Raw genomic sequence first — 16123 nt, 5'->3', positions numbered from 1 at the left:
TTCTCCCTTTCTATGTAATCAATTAAACTGTAGTTATTCAGTCGGTCAGTAGTTAGTCAAAACACATTAGAGCTTAATGTCTTGTTCATTATAACATCTCCATCTTGCATTATTTAACATAATTAATCCTCTTATTTGAGAAATGTTTTTTTTTAAATGTACATCTCTGCGCTGTGGATTGATTGGTGGGAGTTGATACTTTTTTTTACTCAGGTGAAGGCTGTGTGTTTTTTTTGGTAACAGCAGAGGGACACAGGAATGTAATTGTTCTAGGAAGTGTTAATAATTTCATGATTTCAAAAATCTGTAATAAAGAGACCGAGTTTGGGGAAGAAGACGGCGGTTGTCCTTTTTGTCTATCTCTGACGCTGTTCGTCTTTACAGGCTCTCCGTCAGGATCAAAGGGGAAGCAGAAATTCACCGCAGGAAGAAAAATAAAAAAATAAAACATCATTTGTTACAACTGTCCATCATATGCTGAGACGTGTAACATTCACAAAAAAAAAGCGTCTGACTGGACATCTTAGGGATGATTTAGTGACTGTGAATCTAGCCATTCTCATCCAGCATCAGTGCCTGACCTCATATATATGTTTATGGAAGAATGTTGAAAAAATCCCATCAATACGCTCTTAAAACTCAAAACCTTTATACGCACCTGTTTCATAAAATTTGATTCAACCTCCTTCATAATTCATCCTTTCACAGGTGTTTGACATTAAGATCCCAATGCAGATCCATCACAAAATGATGATATAAGGACAGAGCAATGGCCATCGGTCAAATCTCAATGTTTGACAAGACTCGTATGTAGTTTCAAAAATCTTTTAATAGCTGTCTCATTTAGGTTAAACAATGTTATGATAGGTTCAAAGAAATCAAAGCTCAATTCTTCATGTCCATCCAGTTCATTCACTGTTGGACAACTCCTGTATTTAACATGAGCGTGGGTCCAAACCACTTGCAGAAGGAGCACTGTTCTGCCATAAAGAGTCATAGAGCTCCTTTTTCTGTTCTTTTCAAATGATGGATAACTGAAGTGGTATACATACAGCTACAAAGTAATTACAGTCATCTCTCTGAAGGGCTTACAGTATTCATAAACAAACAACAAATCAAATATCAGTCTAAGTTTACTCTGTACAAACAAGCCAAGTCAAAGCCAAAACCATGAGTTAGTTAGAGTAGGAAAACACATCTTAAGCAATATTTTTTGTTTATAGTGAAGCAGAAGTTATATCCCTACAGTGTACTTTGCTGAAAAGAAATGAAAATCACATAGAGCCAAAATATAGCAAGGATACTCAAGTGGACTACAATAAAGTACACATTACATATGCAAAACTGAGAGGTTAATTTTAACCAATGCCTAATTTACATTTCTGTAGCACAGATTTCCAGCACATCCACACGCCCACGCCAACCCACTCACACACACACACACATGCGGATGCCATATTTGCACCACTGGATCGGAACATTTTGGCTGAAGTTGGACATTTTCATCAAGTGTGGCCATCATTTATTCACTGCAGCTAAGATTCCACAGTAAGTCAGTGTTTAAGCGATGTACAAGGCATTTTTGAAAGTAATTACAGTAAAAATACTTTTTCATAATAAGCAGTATGACATGAGAAATGCATATAAAATAGCTTGATAATAGCAACAGTAGTAATGCTTCTCCGCTTTTCCAAGAACTCCCCTCCGGCCGCCGTGAGTCGTAATGTCACTTTGTTCCACGAGAGCAAAATAGATATCACAGAGTAAGAAAAAGCTTCCCATACAAATCCAACTGTATAAACATTATACTAAGTTCCTGCTAGGTAAAGTTCCAGAAAGTGGAAAATGAAATGCACTTCTTTTTCTCTTTTAAACTGCCTTTGACAATGATTATTATAAAATGACTCTGCAAGTAAGACTTCCTACTATGAGAGAGCAAAGGCAGGATGTTGTTGGCTGCACACCTTTGGAAAAAGACGAAACAAACATATTCGATCCTAATTTACGTACACATTCTAAAGACAGCTGTAAATGTTCGCATTTCGCGTTTTGTCACATCCGCCCTCGTGCCAGGCTATACCCGAGTGGTCGAGTGGGTGCTGGGCAAGCCTGTGGAGCTGTAGCCAGCGGGAAAGGTGCTGTACGGACTCATGTTGGAGAGGCCCATCAGAGAGTTGGGGATCATGGTGATGTTGTTGGGGGTCATCAGGGGGATGTCATCAGGGGAGCGGCGCTGGCTTAGAGAGTAGCTGGGTGAGGCGTGAAGAGGATTGTGGAGGGCTTCACATGGGCTCCTCTGCTGGGACGACAGGGTCTCGTCCACCGTGTTGGTGTGGCTGGCATTGTTGCCTTTGCTCTCGCGCTGGGGGCTGGGCTGCTGGGACGTCTCCTGGCGACTGCGCTTGTCCTTGCGGTAGTACAGGGCAGCGAAGGCCAAGACGTTCAGGAAAAGCAACGACGCTCCCACGGCGATGGTGACGCTGAGCTCTGTGGAGTAATCCCTGGGGTTGGGCATGATCAGGGGACCCATCTCTCTGCCGGCCTCACCGTCACCATGAGACGTGGACATGGGAGGCCGGCCGGTGCTGCCGGACCTCTTGCCGTTGGACTGGGTGGGGTCCAGAGGGGTGACTTTGGTGGTCGTTGAGGAGTAGTGGAAAACGTCGTGGAGGTTGTAGAGATGGGGCACCAGGTGTTTCCAGAAAGCTACTTTTGTGGCTCTGTAGTGGTCGCGGATCCGAGGCTTCAGGCCAATGTGCAAATACAGTTGGTCGTAGGGGTCATACTTGGACCAGGCCACCTCCTCGAAGCGATTGGCCTTGGTGTGGATGAACTTGGTGTCCTGCGGCACTGGCTTGTTAGGATCCCTGTAAATACAAGACAGAGAACCTTAGCGCACAGTAGATTCATGATTAGATCAGATTAGATTAGATTTAGGGTTGGAACCTAGATTTTAATGTGTAAAAAATGTTCAGTGCACTTAATCACCCTTTTTTTTCCACGTACAAAAGTCCTAAAATAAAACTTTTGTATATACATCCACAAACAACAGTGGTAGTAGTTCCTTTTCCTGGCCCAGTGGAGGTTCCTTTTTGCTTCGAAAAAGACTATTGTTCTGTACTTTTTGTGCAAAAAAGGAGTTAGTCAATTACTGAAGTTATTAAAGCCTAAAGTATTACCTCAAAACAAAATACATCATCCCCAACAAAACGTCCCCCAATGCCAATGTCAGTCAGTGTTCATGTCCACATTTCTACAGATGTATTAGACCTATTCAGCTTCCAAGTGGAGACACTTGGAAGCTGAATAGACCTAATAACACTTTGCACCAATATGAGGGTTGCAAGTGCAGATTAAAACAATTAAATATTTGTTGTTGATATCATTTTGGTGCAGTATTTGAATTGAAAATATTTATTTTGTGGATACATGTTTTTTGATGAAAATGCTATTAATTTTGCTTTTAGGGCAGCGTTATGTCTTTTTCAGGCACATAGGGCTGTTTTATAGCACAATCCAGTAGCTATGTTATCGTCAGTTGTTATAAAAATCCCACCCATTAAACAGTTATTTGAAATCCTAATTCTGTGTTTCATAAACTTTTATTATGGCTTATTCTCGTTGCTCTTTTATGATTGTAGAATCACTTTAAATGTTGTTTTTAAATGTGATATATAAATAAAGCTGACATTGACCAAGATTAGATTATAGTTTTTAAAGATTATTGTCATTACACATCTATAACGTAGCAAAATACAGTTTAGCATCTTAGCAGTTCTGCAAAGAACAGCAAGCACATTATGCACAGCATAGATGACATGTGCAGTTAGAATAAAGTAATAAAATACAGAAGGAATTCTGATGTCATCCTTTTATAGCATATTAAAACATCTAAAAGAGAAAATAATGATTTTAATTTCCACTTCATGAACTATTCCTGAAATATGATCCTTGATAGTGATTTTAGCTGCATTAGGAAAAACATAAGAATTTTTACACAGTTTTGCAAAATGTATTCTTACATTTTGAATGTTTTTACATATTGTCATGCTGCAACAATTCTCAATGTTTTGATTGAAAATGTATGTGACAGATCACAAAGCAGAGCATGATTGTGAAGAATAAGAACAAGTAGACATCATTTTAGAGAAAGGGTGGGTGTGCATTTTATTCAACCTCTCGGTCAACACTTTGTAGAATTTGATTTTGTAGTAATTACAGCTTCAAGTCTTTAGGGAAATGTTTTCCCCATTCTTTGCAAAAACAAAAGCTCAGTCAGAGTAAATAGAGAGTGTGGCTAGAGGAAATTTTCTTGCCTTTTTACAGATTCACAAATGGATTTCATTTAGGATCTAAATCCCTAAACTGCAGCTTTGACAGCGTGTTTATAGTTGCTGTCCTGCTGGACAGGAGTAAGGGATCTCCACAGCATGATGCTGCCACCACTATATTTTCCACCATTCCTAGAGGCAATGTTTTGTTGATTTTGTTTTGCGCCATAGTTTGTTTGAAAATGACGAATTGAAGAGTGCTCCACGAACTGCTCAATGTTCACAAATACTCTCCGACATATATCTGGGGGTCTTTTAGATCAGCTGGACGCCATTCACAAACAATATGATCTCTGAAGGCAAAACTCCATCCGTGGAGCGTCGATACATTTGTAAGGCACTGCTGTGGTGCCATGTTCATTTAAGGAAGGCCTTTCTGAAATTCTACCAAAAGGGAAGACACATTTCTACAAATGATAGAGCCAAATAGGTGCACACAGTGTAATATTCCCATCTCTCCTCAAAGAAACAGCTTTTACTTTTTCCTACGCAGCGGCATTAGCAGCCCACAGTGACCCGCGCCGTGCTTTTGCCTTCTGCCGGGGTCAACCTACACAGAGATTTATTACAGCTGTAGAGTGCTTCCAGCAAAGCAGCAGAGGAGTCCTCCACTAAAATGAAACTCACTTAAGTGTCTCTTGGCTCAGTGGAAAAAAAAGAAGAAAGAAAGAAAAAAGACCCAGCAAGGCTTTGCTTTAGAAAAAAGGCCTGCAGAGCTTCGCACTGTTGAGAAACAAAATTTTTCCTTTTTTATTAAAACAGTCGGCATCAAATTGAAGCTTGTCTTGAATAATAAGCATCATTTTGCACACCATGGACAACTTTCTAAAATTTTATTTTTGATGCGATTTCAAATCTCCCCAAGATGAAATGGAAAGAAATCTACAAAAACATTGAGACAGACAGATAAATGTTTGTTGCTTTTTAGTTCTATCAAAAGAAATAATTGATTTTCATAACAAATTAGAGATCCCAAAGGGAAAGATTATGAGATCCTTTGCTTCTGCCCTGGGGTAATAAACCGATATCAGTGAATTAGGATTCTACATCAGCATCATGAAAACAATATGAAAGAGAAAATCTTCTGTAAAATTAGAAATTTATACATTTTATGGTTAAATCGTTACATTTTATTAAATACTTAATAAAGTTTAAGTTTGTGTTACATTTAATGCAAACTTTGTGCATAAATGGAACCAGGAAGGTCCGTCCGTCCATCCATCCACCCACCCACCCACAATGCACTGACCTTAGAACTGCATTGAATTGTAAAATAAATTAGATCAGTAAAATCCTGCATCTGCTTGACGTCTAAATACAAAAAAATCTCGCACTTGCGGTTGTGTACAACGTGAATAGTGACACGAAAAACCGGATAAAATTAAAGAGCTTGTTGACATGCATCCTAATTAAAATTAGTCACAGCACAGGAAGCAGATCCTCGTTTCAGTTTTTAGGCTTTAAGGAATTTAATAAAAAGTTAAGCTTTTTTTTTTTTCCACGAGAGAATTTCAACTTAATAACAAAGAAAAAAAAAAAACGAGATAAGGGTGAGAGAGGCGTAAGTGGGAATTCAGGCTGAACTTAATTAGTGGACTCCACTTCAGAGAGAAACCAGCGCTGAGGCCACTTCTCAGTCACACCGGGAAGGTAAAATTAGATATTGGATGGGAATCAGAAGGTCAACTACAACAAATAAACAAATCACAGTGAGAGAGCTTGTCGGCAGCTGCTGATGCAACTCACCCGCTCTTTGCGAAGTTGGTCCAGTACGTCATGACCACTGCGCTGAGCATGATGTCATTCCTGGAGAAGTTGCAGGGGAACAGATCCGTGGGGCCCACCATCGGGATGCCAAACACGTACGGCACCTCGTCTCCGTGCGCCGAGTCGGACCACACGGGCTTCATGAGGCTCTGGCAGTGGTGGTAGAAGGCGTAGAAGTACGTGGGCGATCCGTAGCGGGCATGCAGGTCGGCTGTCACCACTGACGGCTCCACCCACTGGTGGTCAGTGAAGAGGGCAACCAGCGTCTTCCTCCTGGTTTCCGGATTGTCCTTGTCGGCCCAGTCCGTGTACATGAATTTAATAGTCTCCCTCAGGGTGTCCTTACCCTCCGGGTAGCCGTACAAGCTGTCCACAAAATCTGACACGGCAAAGTCAAAGTCGCTGCCGGAGACCCCGTCCTCCAGGTCCATCACGTTCTCCACAAAGCGCAGCCCTTCGCCCTGGTTCACGCCCAGCATGATGTCGTAGTTAAGGAACTCGCCCTGCTCCATCAGGATCTCTGGGTCGTCCGGGATCACGTCGCCGTCAATGACGGGGCCGAAAGCCACGCGGTAGCGGTCGGCCTGGATGTCCTGCTCCACCAGCTCCTTGGCGCTCTTCTTCTGCAGGCAGGACACCATGTCCACGGTGTCCAACACGTTGCAGCCAACCCTCTCTGCAAGCATGCGAGTATACTTGACTGGGTGGTAGTTGACAGCCCAGCTGGAGAGCGCTGATCCGCTTTGGATGATGGCTCTGTGGAATAGACCTGGAAAGAGAAAATTCTAAATTACAAAAAAAGAAAACACAGGATAACAGCTTGTGTTTAACCTAATAAATGTTTTCTGATTCATTCAGAAAAGCCCTGAGCAAAATCCTGATTCATGTCACATTGATGTAGATTCACAGTTATGATTGTTTTTGGTTTTACATTCCATATATACGGTTTACACATATGGTGACTGACAGACATAAATTTAATTTATGTGTACAATTGTATGCTGCTCCATCTTTTTCATGAATGAGTATTAACTACAGGGTTTTCCCCATTGCATTATAAGCCTGGCTGGCCACCAGGCTTTACTTGTGCCCCCACCAGGCTAATCATTGCTTATTTATTTAAGTCTTTTAAAAATGTTTGCATGCTTTTTAAAAAAAAAAGATTTTATAGTTTGTGTTCAGACATGGTGACATTTTAAAATTTCCTGTCAACTTTAAACATTTTAACTCAAAAACACAATGGCTGCTGGATGAATGCCTTAGCCCCCAACCACCGGGCTTAGCAAGTTTACTGGGGGAAACCTTGAACTAATGTCCTCACCATGCAAACAAAATATTTGTGAATCCTCTGATTTTTTAAAATGTAAAATCCTCATTTTAATAATTAAAGTCCTTGTTTTTTTGTTTGTTTTTATTATTGTACTTATTTTTCTTCCATCTAATCAGTGCATGCAAATTAGTAGATTGGTAATACGTGAAAAAACAAGAAATTTTAAAGGGATCTCAACTGTGGAAATTTTAAAAAAATGGGGAAATCAAAATACAATTGTGGCGCATTTAAAAATGTGTTTTGAAGGGGAATTCATCACACAAAAAAGAGCAGAAAGGTAAACAGAATCTTGTATTTAATTGAAAAGGCATATTGAACAAATGGAATTGATGGGGGGAAAAAAAGATAAAATTCACCCCTGAAAAAAAGAATCTGGGCAAAAAAACCCCAAATTTATTTACAGCAAGGAGATTGGGGGATTGACAGATGAAAGCAAACAAGGAAATTTGTGATGTGCTTTGATAACTGGTCAGAAAGGCATAGAGGAGCAAAGAGTGATGAAACCAGAGCAAATGGAAGGTTGGTAAGTATAGAAGTGTGCAGAACTTGTCTCTTTTTTTTTAATGTAATGATAAAAATGTCCAACATTTAGTCTGCTCTTCCTTTCATGTCTTTCATGCGTGTGCCTCTCTATGCAGATCACGTCTGGGCATGTCAAACTAATGGTCAATTTGCAACACCGTGTCAGCGAGTAGGCGTCTCGCTTTTACTCCACCAGTTCTTTGCAAACATACTGTAATTGTAGAATCGTTAATATGGTGTCTCTAACAAGCTGCGGGGCTTACACAGACTGCTGACGCCAACTGTACAGGGGGCGGGTGTGTGCAGAGAGCTGAATATGCAGTAACCCTGATCCTTCAATGTTGATACAGGAAACAAGCTGCTCTTTTGAATTGTTTACATGTGGTGCATCACCTCCGTCTCTGGGGAGTTTGCATGTAAAGCGACACGACTCTACCTAGGTGCTTGAATGTGTACATTCAACAGAAGAATCTTGCAGCCGTAGTGTTCCTGCAGTTTTTTTTGTTTTTTTTTAATACATTTTTCTCAATTTCAGGGCAGCAGTGAGTGGGTTTACTTCAAAGACAGCTGGAGGTCTTTGTGCATTGGCTGTAGCGAGAGAGAGAGCACATCCAATACAAATTCCTACAAAGGACAGCTGCTGCAACCTCTCTGGCACTGATGAAAACACAATCTCTGCCCTTCTTCTGATTTTGTGCAGCATCATTGAGTGAGCTGGAAGATTAGTAAAGCAACAATAAGAGGGTTCAATTCTCAGATGCTGAAATACAGACATCTGAGACTCGCAGGGAGGCTTTGAGAGGGCGTCTATCAAATGCAACAGCCGTGTGCTACCTGCTTTTCAAGGAGTTTCAATCACAGAGTGCGGTGGGTTGTATCTGCTCTCTCGTTGGGTAATATCGTTAAATTACCAAAACGGGCCGTTTTGCAGCGTCCAGCAAAACTGTCTAATATATTTTGCTGGGATTTGATGTGAGGCCAACACAAGGGTTAGATTATAAAACAATAGTACATCACAGGGCGCAGTTCAATGCATGGTATAAAAGTGGGAGAATATATACCTAAAATAGTATTTTTTTTTACAGTTTAAATACATTTCAGTTATGGAAGGAAACGTTTTTGAGGCTGGTCAAGACCTGAGACTGGGACAGAGGTTCACCTCCAGCAGGACAAAAGTCCTAAACATGCAGCCTGAGCTACAAATGACTGGGTTAGATTAAAGCATGTTCAGCTGTTATAATGGCCCAGTCAAAGTAAAAATTTAATCCAATTGAGAATCTGTGTCCAGGTTTAAAAACGTGATGTCCAGAGCCATCCAGTTTGACTAGTCTTGAGCTAATTTGTGATCAGAAAGGTAAAAAAATAATTTTCTCAAAATGAGCAAAGCTGGACGTAGCCCCGAAGATTTGCTGCTCTAAATTAAGCAAATGTTTTTTTTTTGCTTTTTGTTTTCATTTAATGGGAACAGAAAAAAAAATCCACACCACACTTTTCAGATTTTCATTGCTGTATTTTTAAAACAATTTATAATTTTAATTTCCATGCAATATACTTCTTTTGTGTTGGTTTATTACATAAAATCCCAACAAATGACACTTTGTGGCTACAAAGTGACAAAATATTATATCAATACCTTTACAAGTCATTCAAATAGTTAAAGACTTTTTTTTTTTATTTCAGCGCTGTCTGTTAGGCGAAAACATACTCCTTATTTTAAAGTTTTGAAATAAAGCTAAACCGATTTGTAAAAAGTCACTGCTATTTTTGGTAACTATTCAACTTTGCTGACATGCACACAATTGTAAACAACTCCATTGCAGCGCATCTGAAAAGCAAATCAGCTATATTGGAAAAAAAAAAAAAAAAAACTCAGGTGGACCCAACAGCATGCTGAGAACTTTATAAAAACAACAGGCTTCTTTGAGAGATTCACATTTTAGGGGGAGAGAGAGCTTTTAGACTGATTAGTTTGTGTGGAGAGGAACAAAAGCAATCACTTACTTAACAAATACCCCATTTACCCCACCCTGTCATCATAACACTTCATCTCCCCGCCAGAGCATGTAGAGCTATGCATAAAACATGAAGAAAGTTACAAAATAAAAGTACTTGGTTTGAATATGATTATTATTTAAAACAAAAAAACATGGGAAAGCACAGTCGGAGCATATTGAAATGAATGACTCAGATATTGACTGATGAAGCTTACATGTTGCACATTCTTACCCTCTGAGTGGTGGGACAGCGTCAGCAGACTGACACACGAAGCTCCGATCCCTGACCCAAAGACGGTAATGCGGCCTGGGTCTCCTCCGAAGTAACCGATGTTTTTACTGATCCAGCGCAGAGCCTGAATCTGATCCAGGAGGCCGTAGTTTCCCTTCGCCGCCTGGTCACCGGTACTGAGGAATCCTGATGTATACGAGGAGGCAACAAAGGCAAAGCCAAGATTAAGGCTATGTACTACAGTGCAGTCACATCTTTGATCCAAGTCTGTTTCCCTGCAGGGAATCTCAATGAACAGAGACAGGTTCCCCTCAGGTGTAAATATGCTTTTACGCTCTCCCTCTGTGTTTCTCTGCTGTAGTCAGCTCCTCATGGTAGTCCCTCAGCACCGCACCCCTCTTTGTGAATGGGCTACTCATCAAATCTGAAATCTCCTCTCAGAATAGTCACTTTATCCCATGTAATGTGCATGAATTAAATTGATAAAATAACATCAAACTCAGAGGTGCTCTTGATCCCTCTGCTTGTTCTCCCCGTCTAGTTGCATCCAAAACTCCCGGATAGGAAGCAGACTAAGCAACAGCAACAGCAGCACTGACTGACCTTGTGAATGCTGCAGCATTTATTATTTAAAGCATTTTCACTCCCAAGAACGATACAGGTTGATAATTTTGTCCCGATTAGATAAATATACGGTGAACAGAAATAATTGGGGGTAACAAGGACTTTGTGCAAAAAGCATTTATGAGGATTTGTGTTGTTATTCCACAAATAAAATGACAGCATTTCTAGCTTAGTTAGATTTTCCCATGCATTTGCGTGTTATTTTATAGTGAAAAGTGGAAAGTAAAGACCACTTTGGCAGGTAATTCTGAGGTTCATGTGGAGAGGTAAAAAGCTGTACTGCTGATAAAATACCATGAAATTCATTATTTCAGATAATAGGCTTTTTGATTTTGACATTGAGTCTTAATAGGATATTATAGCTTTTTTTTTTTTGCCAATCTGCTGTTTATGAAGAAACACAGGTGTCATATTATTAGCTTGTTAGTAGGTCATGTTCAGGTAGACTGAATGGCTCGCTGCCTGAGAGAATGCTGCTCTAAGCTTGAAAACTGAATTTTGAAAACAGCATTAATTACGTCTAATGGATGCTGCTTCCTTTCAGATTTCATACCATGATGTTTAAGGGTTTTCACTGCAGGAAATATGTCTAGACAGACAAAATTTGCTTTTCTTTCAGGTGGAGAAGAAATGGAAATAGCTTCCTTTCAACCAGTTGATTGTTGGTGGCCATTGTTGTCCCTATGCTAATCACACCTGCAAGGAAATCTATACTCATTCCAGCTAATTCTTTGTCATCTGGTGAGACTTTAAACTCTTCACACTGACAGAAATTGTTAGCAAATTTGTAATCTTGTAAGATTCTCTTTTTATTTTCTTTACTAACTAATGCGTTTACATACATATGTGCAAGCACAACTAATTAAAAGAGGCCAATCTTTCCTGACTTTTCTGAGTTTGTGTTAAAATTTCTGCCTGGATATTTTTGCTTGTTTTAATTGTACACAGTTCTTTAAATATCCTGTGAGTAAATATATATTTGCCCGTTTATCCGTAACAACTGGAACTTTCAATATCTAGCAAGTTATTTTCGCAGTTTACCGTCTATTTAAAGAGCGCCCCTCAGATTAATTTCACTCCCTGCTACGGCGGGAGAGAAATTACCGTAATAACCCAATATTGGCAGGAAAGCGCAACGTCTCCCCTTTCAGAAACCGTTGGAATTCTTCAGATAGCGCGACGTGTGGCGGAATTACTGTACTGCAAATTAGGCTGGATCGCCGCTGTTCTATCAGTGCTACCTCGTCAGATTTGGTAGGACGGATTTACGGGTAGCATAGATAAACAAAACACCGACGCTCCGTTTAGGATAGGGTTAAACTGTGCTTCGGATCGGCCCTGCTTGGAAACCGAGGCGCTAATGAGACTAAAGAGGGTTAAACTGCGTTTTTGAAGTTACCATACACACACACACACACCCACACACACGCACACACACACACACACACAGTATAGTTACCTAATATTCCAATCCTGTAGTTGAGAGTGACAACAACGACGTTCCCATAACTGGCCAGAATGCTGCCATCCATCATGTTCCCAGTGCCCTCCATATAGGAGCCTCCGTGGATGTAAACCATAACAGGTCGGGCTTCAGAGTCCCTTATATCTGCAAAGTTGACACACACGCGCACAACCCCCACACACGCACACACACACACATGCTCAGAAAACAAGTGCAGGGACAACAGCACTGAAGTGGAGAATTAATCGAGAACTGTTGCTGAAACTTTATATCACAACTGCCCAGTATGAGGTATGAGAGAGGTCTGCTAGGAAAATGTGCTTGGAAGCAAGCCAGAGTGGTAGGTAGACCTGTGGCATAAAAGCTGTAATGACAATCAAAAAATGCATGGTAAATACACTCTGACAAGAGTTATGAAACTAATCAAAAATTTTTTTATGAGGCATGGAGGTGTCGGCCCAAGCAGACTTGCCATACGCACTAAATCTAAAGTTATCTCTATTGGACGTGAAAAGAGAAAAAGGCTTTGATCAAAGTATTACACACGATATTTTGTTTTATCCATATATGGACTCATACGCACAAGGTAACATTAAACGTATGCTCTCTGGTTGTATGAACCAGAAAAGGAAAAAAATCCAGTTCACTATACTGACAAATGAGTTTCTTTAGACGGACCTTTAAGGGAGATAAGCAGATATTTCAGTCTGCGGATCAATGGGTGAAACAATAGATACGGTGCACTTACTGAAAAGACTGCAACAATTCTCAATTCAGGACAGGAGATGCACTAATAGAAAACCTATGCAGTCATAAATCAGATGGCCTTATTTTTATTTCACTCAAAGAGAGAGAAGGAAAAAAAAAGAGAACACAGTTGTTTGGAAAAGGGAAAAAAAAGAGATTTGAACAAGAAGAATCCATGCATCAAAACTTTTGAGCTGGTAGAAAAAATACCTTCAGATATATGAATCTCAGCGTGTGAGAAAGCCGCCCCCCTTTTCTTGTGTTGGCTTCCTGGGATTCAGAAAGGAGGAAAAAAAAAAAGAAGTACAAAATTCAAAAAAAGCAAGGTAGATTTGACTGCGCCTCTTATTTAATATACCGCTCCAATCAAAGAGGCAGCATGAAGAGGAAAAAGCCAGAATCTCTTTCTGGCAAAAGAAAAACATCAGACAGTTTTAAGTATGGCAGTTAAAAAATGGACAAACTGGTGCTATGAAACAAGGAAAAGTTTGTTTTTTAAGTACATTTCTGCAACCAATAGAGCTCCATCACGTTTGATAGGCATAGATTCAAACGATTTAAAACTCAACATCAATTCCAAGATGTTATTTTGATCATTTTTGCATTATTTTCTCCAAGCTTTTACAAACTTTGATTCCCTATTTAATGACTTTTCACCATAATTTCACTCTAAATGTCAGGAAATCATTTTCATAACTCTGTCAAGCACAACTGCATTTGTAAATAAATCCCCTACAGGCTATACATGTCAAGCCGATGTGATTTGGTAATTCTTCTGTGTGTTAAATATGAATTCCAAGACGATTTTCCATCCAGAGCATAATTTGCATGTTAATGAGATCATTTTTTAATTCCCCCGAATGAGTAATTATATTATTAATTCCACAAATGTCTATTAATCAGGCAACAGACAGACAAGCTTTACTTTAGCCTTGGTGCCACATTTGTCTGTTTTGAGATGTTTTAGCCTAATTTAAGGAAGTTCTGTTTAACTGATTCCCTGATTCTGCAGGTCTGGCAGTAATTGGGTCTGGTGAAACTGAATTCAGCTTTCTATAAAAGAAAAAAATTATAACTCGTTTAGACAAGCTGGTTTGGACAGCTTTTTTAAAATCAATCAATTAAATAAAGACCTAAAAGCTGATCTTTCATGTCTAATATTGAAATTTGCTGATGATCTGAAACGTCTAAGTGTGGCAAAAATATTCAAAAATGTTAGAAATCTGTGAGAAGCATCTTCACATCTTTGCTGCAGGCGACGGGATTACACACAGAAATTATTCTTTAGACGGGAGTGACTGAAGGTGAATCCTTCATTATTCCTGCAGAATACATTATAAAAAAACACAAAGTGTATTGCTCAGCATAATGAATAATTAACAAGACAGAAGGTGCATTTTAAAAAGCTGAGAAATCGGGAAAATACCTCGTTTGGAAGTACTGGGGACTAGTCCTAGAGAAAACACCTGAGCAAAAGCGAATAAATATTGAATCACAAAAAGCACGAGGTGCATTTCAAATGAACAAAAAAAAAAAAAACAGAGGACCAAAAGGGTCATGTTGCTTTTCTAACGCATTTGAAAAGGAGAAATTTAATTGACCTGCTTTTGTGCCAGGTGGCCAGGCCCGTAGGGATCTCAGGCGAGGGGATTTATGAAATGCATAGCCTGCACCATTTTGGACAGCTACCTTTCAAGCAGGCTGTTTATCGGCTGTTGCTATGCTACCATGGGTAAAAAATAAAAATTAAAGAAAAACAGTCTCAAAGAGCGGTGTGGCAAATAACACAAACAGAATCCGGTTCAGCTCTGAATGTTGAATGTTTTGCACCGAGCGCCTGCGAGGGGAGGTGAAAGCCTCTCAGAAATTGTGCTTAATTAGCACCTTGAAGTAACGGGAATTAGGAGAAAACTGTTAGTCAGAGCTGGATTTCCGAATCACACAGCGTTGCTGCCGTATTACAATGTTCTGTTAATCTACAGATTCGCAGCAGACACACAAAGTGTTCCCTCGCCGGTTCATTTCACAGCTCAGAAATAGGAAAGGATTCAACATGCAATAGTCAGTTGACTCCTGCGCTTCTTTAATTGGCCCCCAGCAGACACACTGTCTGAACAAAGCAGTGACTCATTAATAAGAAGACGATTTTGGCAAAAAGAAATGGATTTGAATAAAGGAAAGTTATTTCTAAGCAGCCCTTATAAGGCAAAGGCTGAAATGAGATTCCGATGAAATGCCACCCTGGCCATTGTTCTGAAATATCTATTATCACATGTCTAGAACAAGTTGCTATTGTTGGTTGTAAACTGGGGAAAATGATTATCTGACTGACAGCGTGTATTTTTTGTGGTTGTTATTTTGGTATTTCGTCTTAGATAAAACAAAATATAAAATTAACACCTGTTACATGTTTTTTGCAGTTTTAAAACTGTATGTAACTTTTATAAACATGTTGTTTTTTTACATGTTTGCTGAAACCATGTGCCATGACAGTGTAACATGAGACGGAAAATAAATAAAGGTTCTCTGTCCTCTCCGTGTGGTTCTACAGTCATCTCTAGAAATTGGTTAAAAACAACCAATCAAAGCCAGGAGGAGGGACTTAGCACTGTCAATCATGCATGTGTATGCACTGCTCACACCCTCCCACAACAGAGCCTGTCATGAATACACAGGTGAGTAAGCATGGCTACTGATGATGGTGGATAACCAGTTTTCCTGTGACGGTGAGTTGTTTCTCCGCCAACACATACACGAGCATCATTGACAGCACCAAGACCTTCCTCCTGGCTCTGATAGCTTGTTTTTGATCAGAAGCAGCATATTTTTGCAGATGGCTGTAGGACCATAGGGAGGAGACATATAGGAGCTTGATTTTTTTATTTCACAGATTGTTTGTTTCATGTTACACTGTCATCATATAATGACAAGTTTGAACAAATAAGTAAAAGGAAAGAAAGATTGTTTATCAAAGTAACATACTGCGCCTTTAAATGTGTATTTCTGAGAAGCACAACTACAAGCTGGTTGATTAGTCAGGCTATCTGCTCTGGTAGCAAGTCAGCAATGCACTACTAAGTGTCATGATCCGTGTTTCTATGTGTTTATTTT

At 39.8% G+C, this 16123-nt stretch overlaps 1 protein-coding gene and 1 long non-coding RNA gene across 3 annotated transcripts in view; both read right to left on the bottom strand.

Annotated features, from left to right (window-relative positions):
* Window positions 1–809: 809 nt before the first annotated feature.
* Window positions 810–16123, bottom strand: part of nlgn3b (neuroligin 3b) — a 27771-nt gene continuing 12457 nt past the window's right edge. Inside the window, exons 3-7 of one of the 2 annotated variants that reach the window (XM_008427603.2) lie at window positions 13223–13282; window positions 12260–12409; window positions 10177–10362; window positions 6078–6867; window positions 810–2867 (exon numbers count right to left, since the gene is read on the bottom strand). In XM_008427603.2, coding sequence (XP_008425825.1) covers window positions 2075–2867; window positions 6078–6867; window positions 10177–10362; window positions 12260–12409; window positions 13223–13282 — 1979 coding nt within the window. In that variant the 3' untranslated portion in view covers window positions 810–2074. The remainder of the gene's footprint in view (window positions 2868–6077; window positions 6868–10176; window positions 10363–12259; window positions 12410–13222; window positions 13283–16123) is intronic. The other variant, XM_008427604.2, reaches the window with a different exon arrangement.
* On the bottom strand, window positions 13523–16117 carry LOC108166885 (uncharacterized). The gene is made up of 2 exons (XR_001777291.1): window positions 14614–16117; window positions 13523–14478 (listed from the first exon to the last, which is right to left on the bottom strand). It is a non-coding gene; the product is annotated as an uncharacterized LOC108166885 (long non-coding RNA).

The sequence above is a fragment of the Poecilia reticulata genome, linkage group LG14, assembly GCF_000633615.1.
Source record: "Poecilia reticulata strain Guanapo linkage group LG14, Guppy_female_1.0+MT, whole genome shotgun sequence".
In the NCBI taxonomy this organism is placed as follows: Eukaryota; Metazoa; Chordata; class Actinopteri; order Cyprinodontiformes; family Poeciliidae; genus Poecilia; species Poecilia reticulata.
Note: the sequence above shows the minus strand (reverse complement) of the source record. Positions and strands in the feature narration are given on the sequence as shown.